Source organism: Emydura macquarii, unplaced genomic scaffold, assembly GCF_026122565.2.
Source record: "Emydura macquarii macquarii isolate MOO-44397 ecotype Brisbane River unplaced genomic scaffold, CSIRO-AGI_Emac_v2 contig_1043, whole genome shotgun sequence".
Classification (NCBI taxonomy): domain Eukaryota; kingdom Metazoa; phylum Chordata; order Testudines; family Chelidae; genus Emydura; species Emydura macquarii.
In genome coordinates, this window is record NW_027131180.1 from 21,125,370 (window position 1) to 21,151,565 (window position 26,196).

Below are 26,196 nucleotides of genomic sequence, written 5' to 3' on the forward strand. Positions count from 1 at the left end.
AGCCTGGAAATGCCAGTATGCCACAGAGGTCCTACTGTTGCTTCTCATATAAATTGCAACCAAGTGACCAGAGGAAATCTGGAGAAGAGAGGGAAAACAAAAACAAAAAAGCCCCCACCTTCTCAGCTGCTTGCAACTCTAGGAATTTGTTCTGATGAGCTTCCCCCCCTGGGCACACTCACTTAATTTGAATTAATGTGAGCTCCCTCTTACTGGTGCAGAAGATAATTTAGTTCCCAATTTTGGAAATGCCATTGATAAGCTGCAAAAATTGTAGAATCTAAGATGATCAACACCGTGGAATAGTTTCCACATCTCATCACTGTCATACAAAGTTACTGGAGGGCAAATACTTGAGGAGTTCCCAGAAGAAATACAAACTAAGAAATATTTCCTTAGGCAACTGGACTAGAATTACTACCACTGTCTAATTGAATGTCCAGGGAGGAGCCAAGTCTTGAGAAGGCACTAAGGAAGCTCCTCTGAAAACAGGTGAAGAAGCCAAGGGACTCAAGAAGTTGAAAGTTTTGATGATTATGTACAGACATTACCTCATATGATTGGCCTAGCAACAAGTAATCTATTGCCTTCCTATCGTAAAATGGCCATCAGAGAGACCATCAAAATAGTCAAAAAACAGGGAATGAACAGGGTAAAAGCCTAAGGGCATTGCCTGAAATTGGAAATGGCTCTGCAATGTTGCAAAGTACAGGTAGCATTGGTGGCAAAGGCAAATTGGCCCATGGGGACAGGTTTCCTTGAAGGACCAAAAAACCAACTAAACAAACAAAAACAAAAAAAAAAAACTTCCCAGAAAAAGGAGTAATTGTTTTTGCTGAAATAAGGCTTGTAACGTTGTCCTTCACTGCCTTTTACTGATTCAAAGAAAGGTGGGGTGACAGGACTGATGGAGAAGGGGAACTTCAAAATCTACAAGGATGACTCAAGTGATTTTGAGATCCCATCTGCGGATTTATTTATTTTTTTTATAATTTGATTTGGGAAGCTTGAAAACTTTGGAAGAAAGCTCTGTTCTAAAGAGAAAAATGGTAGAAGCCTTTTCTCTCTGCTTTGCTTTTGGGGTCATGATACCCAAAGCACCTTATGGAATGCTTGAATTTTAACCTCCTCAGAAATGGTAGAGCAACTCAGCCTACTGGGCTATTGAGCCACACAGCTGTAAAGACTCTGCTTCTACAGTGGTTTTGTTATTGGCCTATCTCTGACCTGCCCCTTTAAAACATATGTAAAGAAGCAGGATCTGGCAGGGTGGGAGGAAGAGCAGAGCTGGGCATGAATACTCATGCAGGCAGCCCCTTGCTCATGCAGTAATGGTTTGGGTGCTTTAAAGCTTTGCTGAACTGGTTTTACAGCTGTGCAACAAAATGATTCACTCCTTTCCCTAAATGCTGAACTTTTAGTGCTGGATCACAGCTTTTCAGATCACCCACTGGAACTGGAAGGCAGATGGGAAGAGCAACTCTAAGCAATGCTACTTGGATGAAAGCTATTGTCAGGCTCACTGAAAATGGCGAGGAAAGCTCATGTGACACACATGGAGCAGCTGGAGGGAGAAGACTTAATCACACCTCTAGCTGCAGATTCCAGCTATTTTGGTGGTCTCTTGGCATATGCAGGCTGGCAGTATGGGTTGGGCTGCTCTGCTGCATTAGTGAGTAAAGCAATCAGAGACAGAGATACACTGAATTGAGAGAGGCCAAACAGAAGATTTGCTGGCTAGAAGAACCGATAGACATAAGTAAGCACACAGGTCAAAAGTTTGACAAACATTAGCAAATTTTTTGTGTCTACAAACACGAAAAGTAACAGAATTGCAGCACAGCAAATTGCAATCTTTCACCATACAGGCACACATAGCCTGCATTGCAACGGCATGGACAGTGGAAATAGGCTTGCTAGCATGTTTTGCAATTCAAATGTTGCTAACAAATTGTCTTGTAGGAGCACCAAGGCAGAGCTATTAGTGACTAGTGCTTTGGCCCCGAAGTCTGAGAGGGACTGTTTACAGGATTTATCACCACTGCCACCAGAACAGCTCTTGTGTACCTCAAATCAAATAAAGGGGACAGAAAGATGTCAACGTGCTTGTGATATTCTACCATGTCACATGATGTTCAGTGCAAATTGATCCATTTTTATGAAGACAGTGATGAATATGCAAGTGTTCATTGTGCTAAAAAGAACTGTCTAGAGAAACGCCACCTTAAAGCTGATTGTATTACTACATGCTCTAATGATAATGCAAATGTGAACTATGGCAAGCACAGCTCGGTGTGTCAGTTATGTGTTGAAAACGAGCACATGCTGAAGGCAAACTGCTCTGCATATGAAGCCTACAATAATTTGCAAACATGTGAATGACCAGCTCTCAGTTGACAGCAAAATTACACTGAAAATGTACAACCATTTTTGTGTGTCCACAAACAGCAGAGAACACAGAAGCTTTGAGTTTGTTGAAACTGAATGGAAAGTACTGCAATGTGTGAGTAGAAGATGGCTATGCCTTAATCTAGCAATCTACCGACATGAGAAATTGGTCAGCAAGTATAACCTACTTCAGGTCATTAGGGAAATCTTGCCCAATAGCTTTAAAGAAATTTTCAAACGAAGATGGTGAGTATAGCTGCATTGTGGACATTTATATGTATTTTTTCCACAACGTGGCTTGTGTCTGACAAAACCTGTGAGGAAGTTAGAGGAATCAAAGCTAAGCATTGCTGACATATAGGAAAAGATGTGCTGTTTTACCAGAAAGAGGATGATTTTAAAAAAAAAAAAATCATTTCACACCAAACAACTGATGGAAAAACTACTACCAGAACAAAATGTGACGGGAAAGCAAGACTTCATTAAGCTTTATGACTCTATGCTTTTGTACATTGATAATTGGTTCTATTTCTCATCTGACAACGTAGTGATGAAGCCATGGGCCTCTCGCTACAAGAAGCGTAGTTTCTCAGACCTTGAGAACGTAACAAAAGCATTCCAAGTGAAAGAAATCATAAATGTAGGAATTCTGCCCCAGTTGGGATGTGATCGAAACATCAAGAAATGACATTTCCAAATCCAACAGGGAAAAGCAGAGGAATGTGTTTCAGAAGTGTGGAAAAGAAAATCTGAAAATCTTGTTTAAAACTGTGTCATTTGTACTTGATGTACCAGGATCAAATGCATTTGTAGAGAGGATTTTTTTCCTTAATGGGGAATAAATGGTCTGATGTATGAAACAGATGCAGTATAATTTTAATTAAAAGCAAACTCCAAATTTACATAAACTTCCAGTTATCTTGCAAAGATTTCTTCACCTCCCTGCTAAAGGATCAGGAGTTGCTTAGTGCTGCAAAAAAGCGGCAAGAAATATCCCTGGTGATTGTAGGTGAGTACTGCTTAACAATAAATAATAAAATATAAACTACATACATCAAGCTTTGCAGGTCGCCATCCCTGAAAAAAATCAGTATGCATCTGTGTTGTTCTCCTGGGGTGTGTGCTTGTGTGCGCATACTCTATGAACATGGTCCCATATTTTTTAAATATGTTGGTAATCATACCTCAGCATCCCCTACCTATTCCAGGGTTCCCTACTGAAGCCTCTGTTTGTCCCCACACTGAACCTTTGCCCTGACCTCACTTTCCCCTGTCAAGATCCAGTCTGCTGCTCACATCTGTACCTCCCTCACAGGTGAGGGAAGCAGCAAGAACTGCTGTTGGGGCAGGTGGGCTCAGTCTCATGCCTGCCTGGTTGAATTCTCTGTTTCATACTCAGAGCCGGGGAGGGGGGGGGGGGTCACATGGAGGGAATTGAGCCAGCTCCTAGGATAATTTTTCTGCCAGCCAATCCAGCTGCCTCCTCTCTGATCAGTGAAGGATGTAGGGAGAAGAGTACTGAGTGCGACACTAACCTCAAATCCACAAGATTACCTCCCTTCCACACAGTGGCTGAAAGTTAGCAGAGAGAGACAGCATTGTTCTCCCTCTCCTATGCTGGAAGATACTGCAGTGTAATCTATATGCATGCACGTGAGTTAGTCAAAACCATGATTAGTAAGGTGTGATACTAAGGAATACTGTATTTATGACAGACTGGGTGGTCTAAAAGACAAATGGAGAGTAGCCATGGTTTACCTGTAATCCTCCAGATTAGAAAAGCAAGTTTTTCAGCCTTTTGTAGATGACTTTTAAATTATTTTTTTTAAAAACAGTTCAATATAATTACTTGAAATAGAATTCCTGGGCTACATCTGAGTTTGGTAAATTTTTAACAGTGCTCAGCATTTTAATCTGGACCCAACTAAGCTGTAGGCATCTTTTGAAAATCTGGTCCTTCTACATTACATTTGGAATGCCCTATTTCCAACTCCATAACTAACTACAGTACTAGTGTATTTATGTAAGTTATGACAACCAATCCTATCACAAGTTCGCTATTGCCATGTAACAACATTCCAGAGCATCTGAATAGACAGAAAAGTTCTTTATAAATGGACTGTAATAAATGAGAGGAAAAGTGAATGGTGTGAAAAGCAGGAGTGGCTTAATACAGTAGTGTATTCTGTGTTGTAACTTAAAACATACCACCACGCTGCCTCTTATTAAATAGGACTGCTCAACCAGCTGGGAACTCATAATGCAAATAAATCAAATACAGCTATAATATAGTTACCAGAAACCGTTTTTTAAAAACGTGTGTCAGTATATACTTTTGTTCAGGAGCATATACCACTTGTGTTCAGTGAAAAATTCCAACAAGAGGAAACAAAATTCAATGGCAAATCAGGAATCCTTTATAGTCAGTCAGCAACAATTTGGAACTGAGATTATATATTAGTGGAACTGGCCAAAGAAATTAGAAAATTTTAATTTCCCAAAACAGAAAGGCAATGTCTTTTAAAGAGGGTCACACGCTTTTCTATAGGCCATGTGCACGGCACGCAGACCAGAGGCTCCTTGCATCCCACATCTCCCTCCTGCCTCCCCAAACTGCCTCTATTTCTCTCCCATCTCCATTTCAGGGATTCCTCCTGTATCCCCCACACCCCATCTCATGTCTCTGTATAACCTCATTCCCTTCTTCCCCCAGACCAGGGTCCCCCCTTCCCTTTATGTCCCCTCCATTCCTATTTCTTTTCTTTCTGGCTGGAGATAAATAATTCAGGGTGTCAACCTTTTAAACTGTACTAGAATGAATGGTAGAGCTGAGACTGGAGGGGGCAGCTATTGTTATGCTGGAAGGTGTTAGCTGCTGCCATCAACCAGTGTTTTGAACTACGGACAATTGTGTGTTCATGTGCTCCTTGCAGAAAACAAATTGTGGATATATTAGTTCCATCAACAGCCCCAATGCAGTGTGGGAAGCCCATTCTCTCAAAGCCAGCAATTATCCAGCAACCTAATTGAAAAAATCTGTCATCTTGTCCAACACAAAGGTTAAAGTGGTAAGCAACCAGTAGGCTGAATGGATGACTTGGACATAAGGAAGACTTTGTAAAAGAGCTGTCGACAGACTGCAGGTAAGGAAATACTTAAATTTGAAATACACAAATCAGTTAGTTCACTTGATATGCATAATTAGGAACTGAAAGAATTGGCTAATGAACTTACCAACAATTTACTTCTGTAAAACAATATCTAAATGTGAAAAGGAAACAGTAACATAGCACTGTGTCAAAAAATAAAAATGGATGATCCTGGTAATTATTATTTGCATGCATTATTATTGCTGCTCAGAGATGAGCAATAAAAATTGTGTGGGACTTGGATTTATCAGAAAAGATTAAAAGAGCTATATATGTGTGGCTTTGCTGAGCAAAGTTGAAGACGGCAGTCTATCAGTAATTAAGGGAAGTAAACAATAAGAAATGAAAGGAATCATTGAGGGTGGGCAAGAAGTGACCACTAGGAATAATGAAACGAAATTATAAAAACAAAAAATGTAGACCAAACATCAGGAAAAGCTTCCAGATACCAAGATGTGGAATAGCCTTAAAAGGGAAGTGGCTGAAGTCCTATTTCTTGTGACACTTTTAACTGAAGAAAGCATTAATTGTGAGCTGGTTGGCTAATCTATAATCAGTAACTCTTTTCCATATCTAGTTTATATGATTTAAGTGCAATGGTTTTTGCGCACGCATATCTATCTTAAATCACAGCAAAAATGGAGGTGAAATAAATAGCATTACTCATTACTACAGTACTTCCCAGTCTTCAATGTAGAATGTACCCTAAGGCCCAAAATTTACAGGTTTTATAAAAACTTCAGAAAAATATATTTCAATTAACTGTTAGAAATAAACAAACAGGTTGTCCCTGGGGCAGATTGGGGAGACGGAACCCTTTATTGCCTGCTCGTTCCATCTCAATGCCGCAAATCTTTTATGCATAGCAGTATGTAAATGTATACATTTCCAGCAACTTCCCATAGACCTTTATTTGGTTACATTGACACCTATAAAATGAATATTAACAACTACATGATGAATACAATTATACCCCACCCGTTTGTTGTTTATAGGATTACCATACAGAGGGCAAGTACATCACCTTAAAACCTATTAATTTTACACTAACATTCTCTGAAGTAAGGGTATGCCGGGGAGAAGGAAGATAATGCTTTCTTCCCACCAAAGGCCTTTCACAGGAGGGGAGATAGTTATTTTGTTAGCCTCATCCCCTGTGCAGATGGCCAAAAAGGGAAGAAAAGGAGATGATAGACTCCAAATAGAATTCATACCAACTATCAGAAACGTTTGCCCGTGCCATGACCCTGTTCCCTGAAACTTAGGCCTGACCATTTATCCAGCTTTTAACTTTTTACTCTCCTACATTAACATTTAAGGGTTTGAATTTAAGCTGCCCCATGCATGCACACAACCCAAATATTGCAGCCCTGTATTAATCACTGTACACGGAAACCAGAAAGTGGAGATGACTAGTGTTTTCATGGCCCAAACTGAGCAACAAAACAGCATAAATAGCAAAGAGGACTTCAGATGTAAATGTTTATTAATCATCAACAGAGAGCTTTAAAAATATTTTTACTCAATAGTGTTTTATTGAACTCATTCTGAAAGAACTTTCACTTTAATTTGCCTCTTTTTTAATTATGTTTCTCAGGTGGTCATGAAACAGGCAATAAGTACATTACATATTTTAAAAACAATAACTTTATAATGAAACAACCAAAACCAGGGAACAGTATAATTAGCTTTAATGTGAATTTGTTGTTACTATATACATTAGCACTTCAAACGTTAAAAGTATAGCCTTAACCACAAGAGATCAACTGCCACTTAAAACCCTTTTTCAGGTTAAGTCAATTAAAAGGGTCTCATGTTTTTAATCATCTTACACTTTCTTTTGAACAGGAAGGAGTGTCACACACAGTACTCCCTCCCTCTCACCCCCCCCCCCCCAGTCTCCACCACCAGGGTTGAGCATTCTCTTTCCCCAGACTTATAGAGAAAGAGTAGTAGGTTTCAAAATTTCTGAATTTTGATTTCACTGTTTCCAATCCTAAAGTCTTACTTTAGCTACACAAAAAGCATTAAGTGCTAAAACAAACCACAGATTAAAACCTAAACACATTGTTGGGTTTTTTTAATGTATTTATTTTTTGCTAAGGGAGAAGGTTTTGGACTATGGAAAAATAGGCAAAACTAGTAATTTCAACATATATATTGCAATCACCTGTTGACCCCAGAAAATCTCATGTTTGCAATTATTTTATATGGAGAATGAACTGACAAATAAGAAATCTGTTCTGATTGTTGAATGACCATAACAAATCTTTAAACTAAAATATTTTTCAGTTCCTTGCAGTTCTGAGTTTGTGATTTCTATTTCAATTATACCAGTGATATTGCACTGCATTTTTAAGTATAGAGCACATAAACATTAAATATCCAAATGGAATGAAAGAGTTCACAATTATATTGAAAACTGCTAAACTTAACTGTGCAATGTAGAAGTCAATTGCCTCAGGGAAACAGTTGTTAGGCACATTAAGACACTATGAAGACAGACAAATCCTTAAAATTTCCACTCTTTTGCAAGATACAGACATGCTGGAAGACGTAATACTTTGAAAACATCAATGAGATGATACGACACTCCTGGTTTAGAAAGTGGCTTTCAAAGGACGATAAAGGCATAGTTACGCTCTGACTATTTATCTTTCCCCGAAGCAGCGTTTTTTGCAGGAAATCAGTCTTTCTGCTGCAGATGCCTTCCTTCATAGCACCTTGTGTCAAACCCCCTTAATACTCTATTTAGCTGCTGAGGATCTATCACTTGTAGAAAGGGAATTTACTTTCTGGTCTAGTTGCATTGCACCCAGACAATAAGTTTATTGAAATGTTGGTCTTTAGTTTAGTTCGAACTATAGCTCGTTTGGTCCTCAGGAGATGCAAAGACAGGAGATTCATCATTTCTTGGACGTTTAGAAGCTGGAGGATTGTGCAGAGGATCATCAGAGGGAGAAGGTTTCTCTGAAATATTGGGAAATAATGAAATTCACTTAGTTTGACTTCATGTTTATTATTTTTCATTTTAAAAAAATTAAAAGCAAATTTAGCACTCATGAAAGATGATGGGTTGACAGTCCTGGATACCAAAGTTCTTTATCTACTGTACAAGCAAAGTGCAGGAGCTGCACTAGCAACTGGATCGAGAACAATAACTCACTTTACATCATCCAAAGTACTATCAAGTGGCAGCAGCTTCCAAACGTGTGGGCTGGAGATGCAAGTTTCTGAATTTGTCATTAATCTCTCTGTATTCATGTTTGACCTAAGACTTTCATATTTACCAAACTAGACAAAGATCCATAATAATGTAATTTGGCATGGAATGGCTGAGCAGTAAGAAATCTTATATTATGACCAGGGACGGATTTAGGGGCAGGCAACCTAGGCGACTGAATGGGCTGCCGGGCTTGGGGGGCTGTCTTTGTTGCTAGTGACAACAGGGAAAATAGAATGTTTGAAGTAAAATGTTCCAGGTATTCCGTATGTGGATTTGTTTTCCCATTAACTTCCTAGAATGTTCTGGACTGCTGCAGAATCTCGTGGAGCTTCAAGACTTTCTGTGAACTACATTTTCCTCAAACCTCCCTAAAATGTTGTCAACCAGACCCTCATGGGTATATAAGGGGCAGGGGCATCACCAGTCAGTCAGAGAGATATAAGAATGAAGTGAAGTGAAGTCAGAGTTCAGCTGCGATATTGTGACTCTTGTTTTATTGTGTAATTGTGAAAAGGTACGTGTGTGGGGGCGCCAAAGACACTCCTCACCTGCGGCACCATTTGGTCTAGGGCTGGCCCTGATTAAGACCAGAAGGTTGCTTACCATGTTGAATGGCTTCTGAGGAGGAAGGTGTGGAGACTAGATGTGTGTGTGTTAAGTTTGGAGTGTCTGTCTTCAAAGGAATCAAGTTTACTCTCCTGAAAAATAAAACACAGATACAATTCAACTGCCTTTAAATGCCTCACTTCCACAAACAAATTCCTCCATGAAAGGTACTGTATAGTTAATCATTTCATTACTGCTTCGGTTAACTACAGTGGTATAGATGCACACACAGTCTTTGGCTACCTATGGGACGGGATATTCTGAACAGAAAATTTACAAAAGACAAAAGTGTTTTAACAATTATTTTGACACTGTTCTTGAATTAGTATGTGGCTATAAAGCAACACAATGTTGGATTCTTAACTACAAAACATTATATATCTAAAAGATAGCTATATTTTTAAAATTAAAATTGGCTGCTAAGACAAGGTTTCTGCTCTGCCTCCTAAGAAAGTCCTTCAACTAGACTGGCAAGTCTTTCAGCTGTAGTGGAATCTCTTATCTATACCTACACTGGACAGTTTGGACTTTGCCTCTTTTGGGGGAAACGTCAATTTTTGGCTGGATTACCTTTTACCTGATGATGTTTGCTGACAAACACTTAAGAGTCAAACTTTAAAACAAAAAGAGGGTCTTAACCATAACCATAGCAAAGCTGTCATTCTGCTACAATTAAGAGGTAAATGTAGGAACTAGAAGTCATTTTGACCTTTCACTTGGAATACAAATGGAACACAAAAGTAATGACAAATAGCTACAGAATTTATTTTTAAACCTCTATACTTCTAAAGTAGCACACGAAGAGCTTGTTTTGGCCTTTACATTTATCACAGGAAACAGCAATATAAATCTTACCTTGGCGTCTTACTCCAACCTTGTAAAGCATTTAGAGTAATCCTCCTGGGCTGGTTTACTTTAGCACTCTGGCTGGCTGGCTGCATGGATTTCCTCTCTTCTGAGGATGAAGCTGGAACATTTTTGATGCAAACGGGTGTTGAGGGAGAACCCCTGTTGGTTATTGTTGCTGCTGGTGTTTTAGGCTGGAGAGTGGGATTACTTGGATCTATGGTTCTGTTCGAAGGGGTTCCGTCTACCGGCCTAGGGACTGGTGAGACAACCTTCTGTGACTGACTCTTCTTCATTTTCTTCTCTGTTGCACTAGGGGTCCTGACACACAACACTGGTTTCTCTTTCAATGGTACTCCAAGCTCATCCTCCTCAAATGTCACAAAAGAGCAATATCCATCCGTGGAAGAAATAGCCAGAAAGGATCCATCACTGGACCTGGTTTTTTGTTTTTGTTTTTAAGAGGGAAGAAATCTGAGACACTGAGCTAATCCTGACTGCTCTCCCCAGAAGCATAGCCCATGTCAGTAACACAAATTGCCGCTCAGCGCTAAATATGTAAAAGTAAATAAACCTGAAAGGACCTCAAATACATCTTCTAACTCAATCAATCAATAGTTCATGAAGCCCAGCCTTGAAAACTGATTTTGTTCCTCTGGCTTTGTCTGTGGTAACGAATTATCCATTATTAACAGCAGGTGGGTGCGCAGCCATAGTGGTACTGAATACCATTTAACTCCAGGTATACAAACATCCAGCACCTTTTAACCATGATTTCTAAAATGTCGCTGAGCACAGTTTGCTCTGATCTTTGTTGTAGTTAAAGTGTGTTCAGTACTGGTTTGGCTGCATTTCTTGCCCTTTGTATTGGCAGTGGTCAGAAGCCCTCCGCGATAACACAAACAGGCCTCTACTGCTCACTTCACCAAACAGTGTCCACTGGTCAATTAAGAAATCTAATTTTCTGTTCCTTTCTGTTCACATTCTCATGTAGCCCCCATCATAATACATGAACACCACTGACAGGTTTTGAAAGAAGCCCCATATCCAGTCCTCAGCTGGAAGAGTAGTGGTTACAGCACAGACACTAGAGAGGAAGGATGGTCGAGTGATTAGGCCCCAGCCTGGCCTATGAGACCTAGGTTCAATTCCTAGCTCAGCCACAGACAGAGAGCACATGGGCAAGTCACTCAGTCTACTGGTGCCTCAGTTCCCCATCTGTAAAATGGGCATTATAGCACTGCCCTATCTCAAAGGGGTGTCGTGAGGATAAATTAAATACAATAAAAGATTGCAAGGAGCTCAGGTACTATGGTAACCATATTTGATCGACAGATACGTAAAGCAAGAAATAGGATCCTCAGGGCTTCAGAAAATGTAAGAATGGCAACCCGCCCCACCATGACAAATATAAGAAATCTATCAATCAGTTACCTACCATGAAATGTCACTCAGAGTATGATAATGTATGTTAGATACATAACCAAAGGGAAAAGACTGCTGTGTATCATAGAAAAGCACAGAATCTTCTGAAGCAACAGCAAACACCAACCGATAGGGCAGATTTATTAGAGCAGGGGTTGACTTCTGTGAAGCTTCATCTAGGAGTCCAAAAAAACACAACACTGAGAAAAATCACACACAGACCTCCACTCCATTATAATGGTATTGCCTGTACTAACAGAAACTGCAATGATAAAAACTATGTTATCTGTACCAATATTCTGGCTGAGAAAATGTCACTTTTCTCAGTGTCATTGTATGCACTTGAAATTTCAAGTACACACAATTTTCTGGAAAAGCTACTCTTTGGGCTAATGTTTCTCTTACTTCGTTTTAGCCTAAGAGGTAAATGGTTGGGGGAAAGTTTGGTCTTTTTGACCTTTAAATTACTCAAGTGGGAATGAAAATCCTCCAGTTAAACTATTCAGAAGCTTTTTTTGGACTTTAACTCAAGGTCCGAATAAGCAAAGCTCACAATTTACTTTAACAACAATCTTACTAAGTCTATTACAAACAACCTGCTATGTAATCCATTTTCTTCCTGAATTTCATTTCTTTTTGTAATTTTTAAGTTTAACTGTTGGCTAATCTTTGGGGCTAGGAGTTAGCTCTTGTATGGTCCAGGTTAGAGGACAGAGACACCCAAGAAAATTTTTTCTAGCTGATAGTAAAACGTAATCACTAACTGGCCTCTATTTTTAGAGGTGCTGAACATACACAGGTCCCACTGACTTCCATTGCTGTTATGGAAGCTCAACATTTTTGAAAATCAGGCCACTTATCTGATTTTAGGTACCAAGTTTGTACATTTTGGCCCTAGTCTAGATCTTTTGAAAATCTTTTAGGAAATCTGTGCCTTTTAGCAAGAATGTGAATAGTCCCTTGTTTAAAACCTTAGGGTAAAATCCTGGCCCCACTGACTTCAACAGGGTCATGATTTTACTCCCGGCCTTCAGCCTGCCAGTTATTGTGCAGTTTGTGTACAAATTTCCCATCGCCACAGTTCTGTCAATGCACCCCAGTCCTGACCAGCCATATTAGTGCTACTTCAGTCTTGGCCTCTCTTGAAAAAATATCATCAATCATTACAAACTATGCCAAATTTTATAGTGGTTCTGTGATGTGGGCCATCAGGATTAAAAGAAAATATTTTATCAGGTGATACCTCAATGCTGCATAAATTTATGTTTATTCACATCAGCCAATTAAAAAGTTGGACGAAAACTCCAAATAGTTTTTCTGCAGCCTAAGAGGCCAAGTGAGAACATTTATCCACTGTACCAAAAATTACTCAAAAGGCACTTAATGTGAATTTAAGGTCTTATAATCAGGAAAAAGCTTCTTAGATGTGGTACAACAATATCCTGAAGGAACGCTGAAAGGCTGAGACATAAAATAGTGTGACCTGAAGCTACTTAGTCAGATTGGCTGTAAAACAAGCTCCCACAGGATTTACGATACCTTTATTATGTGCCGGTCTCAACTCAAAGTAGACTGGACAACAGCGAACAGCGAGAGTTGCCTTTCCAGGACTGGGCAGGTGAGCGACAGGCCTATTAGAAAGAAGAAATGCTTTAGAAAATGGCATGTGACATGGATATATACACACTTTTCTTTTTTTTTTTAAATAAAGAAAATGTAGGTTTATTAAATCCTACCTTTTAAGATTTTTTCTTGAAAAAACATACGTGGTGTTTGTTACATTCTCTCCTGATTCAACACAGCCAGCTGAGAAAATAAAAAAGTTTCAAAACGTTACTCATCAATTCAAAAGGTACTGAGCACATAAACTCACATTTATAAACATTTTATTTCCCAAGAATTAGCCTTATGCCAGAGAGCCAGGTTTTTGTGATCTGAAAAATGTATCCCAAATACTACTTGAAATCCATTTTAGTTTCCCTTATATACGGCTCCAAAACAAGCTTCTCTTTGCTTTTGCAAATGGCTGCAATATCGATGGCTATACAGCTAAACAAACCTCACTTTGCACTGTTGTTTTTATTAACAGAGCAGAATGCTTTTAAAAACAATGACACAAAAGACTGGAGTCAGAATAAGTAAAACAAGGAAATACTCCTTGTTTCTGACTTTGCTTTGACAGTGCTGCATTGCTGATATGCCAGGAATTTCATAAAGAATGCCTTATGCAAGTGTTACCATTACACTGAAGATCTGAGTCTTGCTGTCCATTAATAAAATGTCAGATTCACTGCAAATTTATACAGAGGAATACAGTGAATTTAGCCTACTCTATAAAACAGGGAACCACTGGTTGCAATCACCATCACTAGAATGTAACAAGAACAAGATACGGTTGACTCTCATTTGCTTCTGTAGAATGTGGCAGTATTCTGCAATATTTTCTGCATGCTTCTAGGGCATTTCTAAAGTGATGTACCTGACTCTGGCAGTGCCCCTCCAGGACTAACCCCATGCACCTGATACATCTTCCTTTTGTGTACCTGGAGTGAGAAGTAAAGAGCCGTCAGGAGTAAAACTAAGCCTGCGGAAGAATGATTTCATGCTGTCATCATGAAACATCCGATAGCTTCTCACCTGTAACATTTCAAAAAAATAAAAAAAATCTTTAAAATATGATCTCTGAAAAACACCATTAATTCCATTTGACTTAACATGTGACAATTGGCTGGGTATACAATCCAGTTTGGAGGGGGAGGGAGGGGAAGGAAGGGGGCTTTTCATTTAAAACTTAAAATAATTTATTTTTTTCTGCCTCCAAATTGTTTTTGCAAATTATTTTGTGTGTTTTAAATTCTCTATGGATAATGGTAGTCACCCTGAATCCATCTTCAAATACTGATTAGCATACTTCAAAGGACAGTCATGTTAGACTTGACTATTACCTTCTTTCCCTCTATTATGTTACTACATCTATTTAAATTAAAGCAATTACCAAGGGGAAATAGATGAAGATACATTTTATTTACAGATAACACTACTGAAACAAATGCAACTCGAAGATTAAAAGAAATCAAATATAAAGAGAACCAAAAACTAAATAAAGACATGGAAATAAAAGACATTTTAAGTAAATAGTTCAGTTATAAATTAACTTAACCTAAGAACCTATCCCTTCAGTAACCTTACTCGAACTCTAATCCTAGAGATTTAAAGATGTCACCTAAAATCCATCTTTGACCCGTTTATCAGGACAACCTAGCCTTAAGCAGGTTTCTTCCTAAAGAAAAGATATGCATTCCTTTATGGAAAATAGTATTCCTTTACAGACAACTCCAAAAAGTTATTTTACTATCCATCATTCAAAGTTAATTTGGGAAAAAAAAACTCTTCTGCTTCCCTTTTAGGATTTTGAACTTTTAACCAATACATTTTCACTCAAAAATTATAATACACCTTCCAGGGGACTGCATGCTACCGCAATAATAATAAAAATGTTGATGCAACATTATAACTATTAATAAGCTTAGAGCTGCTGCCTGACAGGTATCTGAAATCATTCCATTTAAAATAAATCTCTGTATATGCTATTTTTTGCTTCTCTCTCCTTGAACTTTACTACAAGGGCATTAGCATTGTCATTTTGCTAAGCTATAGGAGAAGGTGAACTTGCAAGAGGCGATCACTAGATGACAATGTTATTTGTGATAGTCACTTCCATAGTAAACTAAAGTCAGAGAAAGCAACATGAAGAAACATCTTCTATTCCACACATTCATATAGTAATAAATGAAGAGACAAATGCAAAAATATCTGATGTACAAGTAAATTATTTCTAAAACTGAATAGTTTTTTCCAAATTTTGCTTTAGGAGAAAACCGCCCTTGTTAAAAACATACAAAGGGTCACCTGACAACACTGTTAGTATTAGAAGAGTTTACCTCGCCTTCAGCTCCCGATGGCATCTTGGTAACATTGAATGCTACACGCTTAGTCTGTGTACTGTACACCCGCAGCACCCTACATAATGAAGAATATCATTAGCCACAAACAGCTATCTTCCACACTGAGCAATATCCTTGTCTGTTTCATACAGTTATGGCACCTTCCTTTTCAATTAGAACTTTCTGGATCCAGTTGATAGTTATGTGACAAAAGGACTTCCTATTAAAGGGTAGGAGATTATGATTACTAAGTATTATAGGACAGGACATTAACAGACAACCAACCTCTAAGGGCATTTCTACCTTGCAAACTTTTGCTGCAACCTATGTCAGCATAAAGCCGCCACAGTTAGTATAGTGCTTGTGCATGCACATGCCTGGCTTCTTGCTGCGGCGCTGCACACACTCATCAGGAGGGCTTGTTTCAATGCTGTGAGGGGCGTCATGCTGTGCAACCTGCCCCCGCCCAGCACACTGTCTTTTGGGAAGTTATGGCAATGAACGATGGGGGCAGAAATGAGTTGTGCAGGGGTGACCAGGACTGTAGGGTCAAGTTCCCATCATGCAACTTTCTCTACCCCTATATATCCCATAATTTCCATGTCTTTTTTTAAAAATCCCATGCACCTGCGCAACTCTCTTTGTTGTCCACCATCTCTGACAGAAGCATGGAGCCTGCACACCTCTGCACTATTGTCATGAGCATTGCAAGCAAGGGCACACAATCCTCTGGTATTTGCAGAGCTACAAGAAGAGCCGCAAGGCACATGGACCTTTGTTGATTTAGTCACAGAAGCTTATTTGTGACATGCGTGCATATGCCCTTGAGGGAAAATCAGGGCTCTAAGTGAAATGGAAAAGGCCTGAACAATTTCCTGGCACTTCCCCAGTGACTCCATCAGTTCCTACAGAATATGAGCTATCACTGAAAAAATTAACTGTATTTCTAGTCTTTATTGTTGCAGTTTCCTTATGAATGTGAACTGAATGCAGACCTGTGTAAGATTATCTTCCTAAATCTGCATGGGAGAAGTGCAAACAGACTTAATTCATGTCTTTCAGGGTGTTGATTCTGAAGTCTAAAGATAATTTAAATGTCACTTTACTATTTCACAGCTGATCATTTTTTATAGAAACATCTAGCTATCATGTCTATCCCAGGGAGATTCAAAAGGACTATTGGGCCTTTCTACTCGTTCCTTCTCTGAGGCCACTGCAGGATTTGCTCCAAGTTAGATCAGTACCTCTGTAATAGAACCCTCATCATTATGAAGGTTTTCCAGGCATATCCAGATTGTTTTCTGTTTCTTAATTTCATCCTGTTTCTCCTTGTTACATTGAGGTGAGTAACTCGGAGGAAAGGAAGAGGGAGAGGAAAGTTAAAAAGAAAGAGCCATGAGGAGGAGGGGATTTACTAAAAGGACCTCACTTTACACCTCCAGCTCCTGGAGAGAATAAAACCAACAAAAGATGTAGGATAACATGTATCCATGTTTTTGTCTTCAATATACAATAGGGACAAAGGAATAAATATAATTACAGGGGTAAAACTGGCGCTGGAAACGTACCTAAGATCAACTAAACTAAAGCACTAGCTAAACAATGCCCATGTAATTTCTACGAAGATGCCCACTGATATGCTATTTTTATGCATTACAGAGACTCAAAACACTTTGGTACTAAAGGAATCTCAAATCACAGATCACTCTCCTAGTGTGCAAAAATAATTTTCTTTGCAAAAAAGCTAAATTGAGGTTTATTAGCCAGTTGTGAAGTCTATCAAAATAGGATGTCTAAGGTGTACTGCAAAGCTGGAATGAAAAAAAAATTGAGCTAAACACAACAGATTTGTTTGTCAAATGATCTATTAACCAGGCTGCCAGGGGTGGGAAGATGGGGTGACATGAAAAGAGGGGCATTCAGCACAGAAAAATTAAGCTTCTGATATCTTCAGTGATCCAGAAATGGCCAACAGACCTCATGGGGGATAAATATAATTTGTCTAAAAGTTTAATTTAAATGATTTATTTGCTGAATGTCCCCTCTAACCATGTTTTCGATGGCCTTCAGCACAGAAATAAATTTGGGATTATCTCCAATTCTCACTTTATCTTTGCAGTTCCCTTGGAATAACCAATGTGAATGGCAATTAAAACCCACATTTCCAGATACCAATAGATGTGAAATGAAAAGCATTCAGTTCTTTTCTTGACTTCATTAGCATATAATAAAGAATAGTAATAGGAAACACTGAAAACAATAACTCACCTATCACAGCTAAGAGTTGCAATGTACTGGCCTATAGGATCCCATGTTATTCCTTGCACATAACTCTTGTGTTCATTAAAAATTGAAACTTTTTGCCCTGAAAATGCAAAGAGTTTCTAAATTCCAAAACTCAGTTTCTTTTTCATAAAACACTTCTCATTTCAGAAATAAAATAAGACCAAGTATTTCAAAATGTAAAGAAGTACATATTTTTACACTTAAATTGATAACATTCTGTAAAGTGTTCTATAATGATGGTGGAAATATTTGCTTTATTCACAGTCACCACTGAACCACACCATTGAATTCAGCTATGAAAATCTGAGTTTTTTTCTTCCTCTGCAGTTTTCTGATAAAGTTACTTAAACAGTAGAATTCAAGCTTTTAAATATACCCACTTGGTCTATAGAACTACACAAAAAATTGTCACTTGGGGAGATGATGTTTCTACAGCAATGAAAAACCCCTTCTGTCACTGTAGGATGCCTCTAGACTACAGGATTATGTCATCATAGCTATGGAGTCACTGCTGTATGGCTATAGTCTCCATACAGTAGACTCAGCCATAGTTTGAGCTATCTGGGTACGTCTATGTTGCCAGCGACATTGTCAGCAGTGCAGGATCAATTTTGCGGGATCAACTGAGCGGCAGTGAAGACCTACTCAATCAATCCCAGAAGTGCCTTCCAATTGACACCGTTAATCCACTCCCGCAAGAGTAATGCTGTGTTGACTGAAGGGCATTCCCCGTTGGACATTAGTAAGTTGATGGAAGATATCTCCTGTTGACTGCCCCCGAAATCCACTAGCAGTGTAGATCAGGCCGCTATCTGAGGCTAACAGACTCATCCTCTGTGGATCTAGCCCAGAGGACAACGCAATGCACACTAACTAGTGGATTACAGCTGTATGGCTTTTTGTGGAATAATCTAATTCTGAAACTAAAAACTCCAATGCCCTCCCATGGTTTATCCCATTAGGGGGGTCAATGGCATGAACTCTCCGACGCTATAGGGATATCCCAAGTGTGACGCTGTCTGGATTGGGGTGACCATTTATAATATTATTGATATCTATATTGCAAAATTATAATAATTCGTATGAGACATGCCACGTCAGGTACCATTGGAAAGGTTATAATTCGCTAAGGTTCATAAGCACGTTTATATGTTTGTATCGATTTTGTATTATAAATTCTAAATATGTATGGTATATTTGTATTTCAACTTGTGCTGTGTTTCTAGGTGACACCCCAGACAGGATGGCAGCAGCTCTAAACCTGTTTAATGGCCCATAAAGGGAACGCAAAGGTACAATGAATCCAGTGAAAGAATCCAGGAGCTACACCTCAGTCACCACAACATGTAATAACATTCCTTGGGGCAGGGAACTCTCTGAGGCTTTTCCATGCTATGTGGTGTGTGGCTGCATTTGGGATAAGCCACGTGACAAATGGACATAAAAGGCAACTGCGCCATCCCCATCTTGTCTTCATTCCTGCTTCCTACCTCTGGATCAACTCATCTACAACTGAAGCTGTGAAACAAAGGACCAAAACCCATCCAGGTACTGGATATACACCAGAGGAACTGTACAAGCCTGCAAACTCCACAATTCTACTGAGAAACTTATATACAAATGACTTAAAATACATATATCTGATTGCTTTAAGCATTTAACATTTCTCTTCTAATTTTTTTCCTTTTATAATAAACCTTTAGTTTAGTTACTAAAGAATTGGCTGGCAGCGTGATATTTTGTGTAAGATCCAAACTTATATTGGTCTGGTAATGTGGCTGACTCTTTGGGGATCAGAACATTTTTGGTAAAAGGAACAGATTTAATAACTTATCTCTTTACTGGACCTCATTACTAATCCGGGGCCAGAGACTGAAATACAATAAAAAACAGAACTTCTTGTTTTTAGCTTTTTGATAACCGGGGGGAAGGGAAGAATCAGAAACACTGTGTGACTGGCTGGTGAATCTAACTGCAGTATTAGCCACCAGTTTGGGAGAATCGGCTCTCCTTTTGCAGCCTGCCCTGACTTTGGCATTTTCAGATGGGTTACTCTAAGCATGGATGGGTCATACCAAGGCCCATGAATAAATCCCACAAATCTCAAGGCATCATGCTGGATAATGAGATAGTAGTGGACTAATGCTTAGTGACTGGTATTGTTTTGGATATCAGTGTTAGTTTATCTCCTAGAATTTCAGTGTTGTGTTGTTGAGGAAATTCTTTAGAGTTAATATTGACCCCTCCCTGACCCTTCTGTCACTAACTTGTCCACAGAATAAGATTTCACATCACATTTCCAGACTAAGAGGTATTTTCACCCCAACTTCACAAATTCAGGAAATAATTAATCATGTTGCCATTTAAAAAAAAAAAAAAAGCTTTCAGTTACTGTGTTAAGCATTAAGCAAGTCTACTTATTTCAGGATGGTTGCCACAAAGACAAATTAGAAACTTAGCAATTACCTTTATTGACATCCCACATTATAGCTGTGTTATCTACTGATGCAGATGCCATGTAGTTTCCATCGGGGGTCCAGCAAATATCATACACATCTTCTAAGTGACCTCTGGAATCCAGGTTAGATTGTGATCATTAGTTATAACAGAACAAGAGTTAGGAACAAACAAACAAAAAATCAGATTTTTTTTTAAAAACGTTAAAAAACCCATATAACCAAAGGTTATCAGCTATTGCTATAATGAGACAGCCAGCCACTGCTTTTTATTTTTAAACAAGCTGCCATATTTAAAAGAGGGAAGGTAGAACATTTAAAAATACATTAAAAATTAAACCCTGAATTAACAAATGACATCAAATGATTAAAGATTATGAAAAATGAACATTCCCACGATCGTGCACAATATAGACAACACACATTTGTTCATGTACTAATAAAATATATAAATATGAGAAAGGTCATTTTCAGAAATTTTTCTTTAACAGTTTTTTCACAAGAAATGTCCAATACAAAGTTTGCATACCAAGTGAAGTCATATCAAATCTAGGAATCTAAGTTTAGTTCATATTTCATTTGAACCAGTGTTTTCTGTATCAAAGTCCAAGTTAAGACAATCTCCATGAAAAATAAGTTTAAAAGATGATGAGAATGACTAGCATGGTTTTGTAGATTTATGCCACAATGTGATTATTTGAATGATAAAATATTTGATACATTCCCATTTTTTAAAATGCCAATTTTTTTTTTTTAGAGTTATTACTGACCTTGGAAGCTGTTCCAGTCTCGTATGGAAATTATACAAGCATTTTAAAAGGCATATTTTGTAATATACATGCTTTGTACCTACTCAGGTTTATCAAGTAGAGATAGTATATTTTTTTAAAAAGTAAAATAGTGTGAATTACTAATGAATTTAGTGACCATAAGAGGTGCAAACTGAGAGAACATGGAGACCAAAGTGCCATTTATCCACAGATGCAACTCAAACAGGGGGATAGGATTCCACGTACTGTCCCATCAAGGGACAAAAGGTCATTTCTGTTTCCATTTCTTTTGCTTCTCCACTGAGAGAGACAACAGGATGCCACTCAGTTTCCACTGTGGTAGTGGTGCTCTGATGTCTTGCCCACTAGGAACTGGACTGAAACCACCACTCATTTCACTTAGGTAAATGAACTATTTTAACTGTGAATACACAGACATTTTAATATGCACCATATACAACATGAAATAAAGGCTATTTGGTATTATGAGAATACATAATACAATTGTCACTTTTTACAGGGTTTTTTTTTTTTTTTTTTTTTTTAAATTACTGTGATTTGAAAATAATGTTTCCAGTCAGCTGGAATAAAACTTTTCAAGAACTCTGAAAACTGAACTGACAGCTACCTTTTAATTTAGCAAACAAGCATGAATCATTCTCTCCTTTGGCACTTTTTTGTTTAATATTCATTAAATGTTCACTATAAATTCAGTAATTAAAAATATGTGTTTACTTAAAAGTCACCGTGCAAAAGTGGACAAAGACAGAGCTTTCGAAATAAATGATTAAAAGTTTCATATATTGCTGTATTTGCAGAGAGCTATGCCACAGATGTCAGATCTTCTGCCTTAAAGTCCTAGAACGGGGGTGTCAAACTCATTTTCTATGGCGGGCCAGATCTGAATTAAATGTACTTCAAGTGGGCCATACATACCATAAATCGAAATACTAGGCACAACCATTTTTATGTAGTATTGTATTTTATTTGCTAGATAACAGTGATATAAAAACTGCAGTAAATTCACTTCCACAACTACTACTATTTTATGATTAAAAGACTCGATCAATGATTAAGAATTATAGTACTGCGCGATGCCCCAAGACCACAGTCCTTCTCCCACCTTTTGGAGCGCTATGTCTAGTGCACACAGTGCTCCATGCGCTGCTGCCAGAGTACACAGATCTCATGGCAGACAGCGACGCCACTAGAGAGTACAACGCTGCGAGATGTCGCGGCAGCGCATGCTGCTGCAAGGGGCCAGACCAAAATGGTTGGTGGGCCGTATCCAGCCCGCGGGCCGGATGTTTGACATCCCTGTCCTAGAAGACCGGGGAAACAGCCTGGCACAGACCACCACCACTGACTGATACTAACTGGGGACAGAAGTTAGAAAGCATAACAAGAATGCATTGTGGAGCAGGTGAGTTTTGAAAAAAACTTCAGAAGGGTTTTTGCATATGTTATGGGGCAGGCTGTTCCAGACATAAGGATCATAGAATGAAGAAAACTCTCCAAAAACCCAATTGAGTTACCTTAAAGTTTTAATTACTGTCCAATTCTCTTTGTTCAACTGAGCTTCATCTTCATCTTGAAAAGCTATTGGTTCTGGTTCTTTGTTATCATTCAATTTCCACAATAAAATCACAGCATCTGTGGAATAATTTGACTTGTTGATAAGTTTTTCTGTTTTTTGGTAATGAATTATTATATTGGCCTTATTCTGCTATTATATTACATGTAACATGCAAGTCAACCAGCAAAAACATTTAGACTAGTCTTGGGAGATTTTTTTAGGTGATGGACTGAGAAATGCTTTTCCCCCACCCCATTACATTTGTTAGGTAAAAACATGAAACAAAGTTTTGATTTATGTTGATCTCCTAGACATTTTCACTAACCAATCCAAGAAAGAAGGAAATTTCCAAAGGTCCAAGTGGGAGTCAGGTGCCCAACTTCCACCTGCCTTTCAAAGGGTACCTAACTGCCACTGGAAATCTTCCCTTAAAAAATTACACATTTGTGCAAATGCAATAGAGAGCTATCCAGTCCCTTTGGTCCTGAGGTTAAGGCACTGGACTGGGACTCAGGAGATGGATTCAATTTCCAAATTCTGCCACAGACTCCCTTTTTGATATTGGGCAAGCAGCTCAATTGCCCCATCCGTAAAATAGGAATAATTCTTTCACATCTGTAAAACAGAGAAAATACTTCCCTATGTCACAGGGAGGCTGGAGGAATAAATTCATTAGGGGGTGTAAGGCACTCATGTATTATGGTGACAGGGAGGGCAGTAATTCATACCAACTCAACGATGGAAACTTTCTGTGCTCATTTTTACACAAGATGCATGTATCTTTTTTATACTGGTCTTTATTATAACGTTACTCACCATCTCCTCCAGATGCTAAAATCTCACCACTGGGAGAGAAACGCACAACATTCACTGCTTTGGTATGGCGAGCTAGATTGGACAAGAATTCCACAATTGCTTTCCCATCTGGTCCTTTCTCCACTTTCCATATCTAGTTATGAAAGTATTACAGATAGAAAATTGGCTGCTATACCTGAAAATTGATCTATTTTCAGTCTTGTAATTAGCATGCACCACTTCTTCAGTTCAGTTATTTATATATTTTACAAGGAGTGCAGTTATTTCAAAAATTTCAAAACCCAACCCAAGATAGATGAAATTAGGAAGAAACAGATTAGCCAAAAGACTAAACCCCCAAACCAACAGAACTCATCGGAAGAATGAGATTTTTAAGTAAAATTAAGTTTCTTGGTAGTTGTTCTGCACACCCTAAAAAAATCAGTGAAAGCTTGGAACTCACGCGAACAGCAGTGTCTACTCCTGCTGAGGCCAGCCGATTGATTTTCCCATCAGTTCCATGTTGAAAGTCTAAACTATACACCGGCTCTTTGTTGTGCCATGCTATTTCACAAGTGATGACCTTCATTCTTTCTAAAGGAAAACATGGCAAGTGTCAGATATTTTGCATTTATTATGATAAAGATTATAGTCAAAGTTAACAACACAGTGTTCACAAGCATCATAGAAATTATAAGAAAAACTTTATAGTAAAGCACAAAAGATTACTAAGTTTAAGGAAAGTTGTTTTAAGTGACTATGATTTATAATAATGTAAGTGTTCTGTAAGAATATTCTCTGATAGAGTTACTACGCCATAGCTCTCAACTCCATGACTCTTATTCTGCTGACACAGGTAGTTGTGCTGGAACAGCCTTTAGGTACATTTTCTGCGTGCATATCATTTTTCTCATCCCCAGAGCTCAATGTGGTTGCATTCTTCATGCTCCTCTGATCCCTCTACTCCCTGCTCCACCTGCAGCACCTATCACTGCGCACAGTTTGGTGTTTGAGTCGCAAGCATCGCAGAAGCAGCAAGAATAATGCTAGAAACACCAGAGGTAGGTGGGAGGGGTAACAGAAGAATTCACTATTGAGCGCACACCTCCTGGACCATAAAAGTTACCTGCATTTTAAGGGGATTACCGAGAAGGTAACATGAAAATAATGAGCATCTCGGAGAGGGATGGGATGGGATGAAAGGATAGAAGAAAAAGGGAAAGTAATGACGGAAGAGAACAGGGGGGAAAAAAGGTCACGCCTTCCAGGAACAGAGCTGCTTCTTCGTCACGGACAAGACGCTGTGCCTCAACAATAACAAGACAACGCTCACTTACCTAGCACTTGCTCAGCGCACTCTGCACATCCCCGCTGCGGTACAGCGCCGGACACTGGGGCACTCAGAGCTCCAGGGATTTACTGAGGAACCGCCACGGAAGGCTGGAGGCGCAGAGCGGAGTCGCGCTCCAATAAGAGACGCACCAGTGCGCCCGGGAGAGCAGGAGGTTTGACCGGACGGTGAAGCAAGCTGACAAATCCCTGCAACTAAAGAGGCCGCCTTCAGAATACGGCCTGTCCGACCCGCTGCCCCCGTAAGTATCCGCCTGGCAAGAGTGAGCAGCCGGCGCGGCCGGAAACCCAGCACCGCACTACAGACAAATCGAGGAAGTTACAGCGCGGGCTGAATTCGGCCCTTGGGCCGCCCCTCGGCAAACCCCAACTCGACACTGCCGGGGCTGCGTCCACCAGCACGTCGCACACACCCTGCGATGCCCGGGGGCGCCTGCGCCCTGCGCCCCCCGGGGAAAGCTGCACACCCCCACCCCCCCACACACACACACACACACACACACACACCTTGCAGCTCGCTGGAGGCACCTCCTCCCACCCACGCCCCGGCCCAGCAGTGCGGACCCTGGCTGCGGGAGGGGGGACAGCGCCCAGCGCCCGCGGCTGCCCCTACCTAAGGCCGGCGCCCGCGGCACAGGGCAGGCTGGTCGGCTCTGCGGGACGGGACGGGACGGGACGGGACGGACAGCACTGCACGGCTCCGCCGGGGTTCGCCTTTCCCGCGCGCGCCGCGGCTCGCTCGCGCATGCGTCCGGGGAAGGCGGCGGGAGGGGCTGGGAAGGGGACACGCCTCCCTCCCGCTGCCTGCGGCTGGCTCCCGGGGGACATCGCGGGGCAACAGCGCCTCCTGCTGGGGCAGCGCCGCTGAGTCCCGCCCCCGCAGTTTACGCCTGCGGCCGCTTCTTAAACCCACAGCCCCGCCCGGCTCCAGCCAACGATAGACAGACACCCGGCTACGAGCGGGGCAGCCGGGTGTGCGTGTCGGGGGAGAGCAGGGTGTGGGTTTGCGTGCGTGCGTGTCGGGGGGAGAGCAGGGTGTGGGTTTGTGTGCGTGTGTGTCGGGGGGAGAGCTGGGTGTGGGTTTGTGTGCGTGTGTGTCGGGGGGAGAGCTGGGTGTGTTTGTGTGCGTGTGTGTCGGGGGGGAGAGCTGGGTGTGGGTTTGTGTGCGTGTGTGTCGGGGGGGAGAGCTGGGTGTGGGTTTGTGTGCGTGTGTGTCGGGGGGAGAGCAGGGTGGGGGTTTGTGTGCGTGTGTGTCGGGGGGAGAGCGGGGTGGGGGTTTGTGTGCGTGTGTGTCGGGGGGGAGAGGGTGGGGGTTTGTGTGCGTGTGTGTCGGGGGGAGAGCAGGGTGGGGGTTTGTGTGCGTGTGTGTGTGTTTGTGT

At 40.3% G+C, this 26,196-nt stretch overlaps 1 protein-coding gene across 1 annotated transcript; it reads right to left on the reverse strand.

Annotated features, from left to right (window-relative positions):
* Positions 1-7,211: 7,211 nt before the first annotated feature.
* CHAF1B (chromatin assembly factor 1 subunit B) lies at positions 7,212-25,486 on the reverse strand. Its single transcript, XM_067545344.1, has 15 exons — positions 25,431-25,486; positions 24,805-25,012; positions 23,931-24,061; positions 23,489-23,621; positions 22,632-22,749; positions 20,337-20,440; positions 17,853-17,949; positions 15,582-15,660; positions 14,184-14,277; positions 13,377-13,446; positions 13,180-13,271; positions 11,654-11,816; positions 10,225-10,653; positions 9,367-9,461; positions 7,212-8,507 (listed from the first exon to the last, which is right to left on the reverse strand). Exons 3-15 carry the CDS (start codon positions 24,054-24,056, stop codon positions 8,389-8,391), a joined length of 1,719 nt encoding a protein of 572 aa, XP_067401445.1. The 5' UTR covers positions 24,057-24,061; positions 24,805-25,012; positions 25,431-25,486; the 3' UTR covers positions 7,212-8,388.
* Between the last annotated feature and the right edge of the window lie 710 nt (positions 25,487-26,196).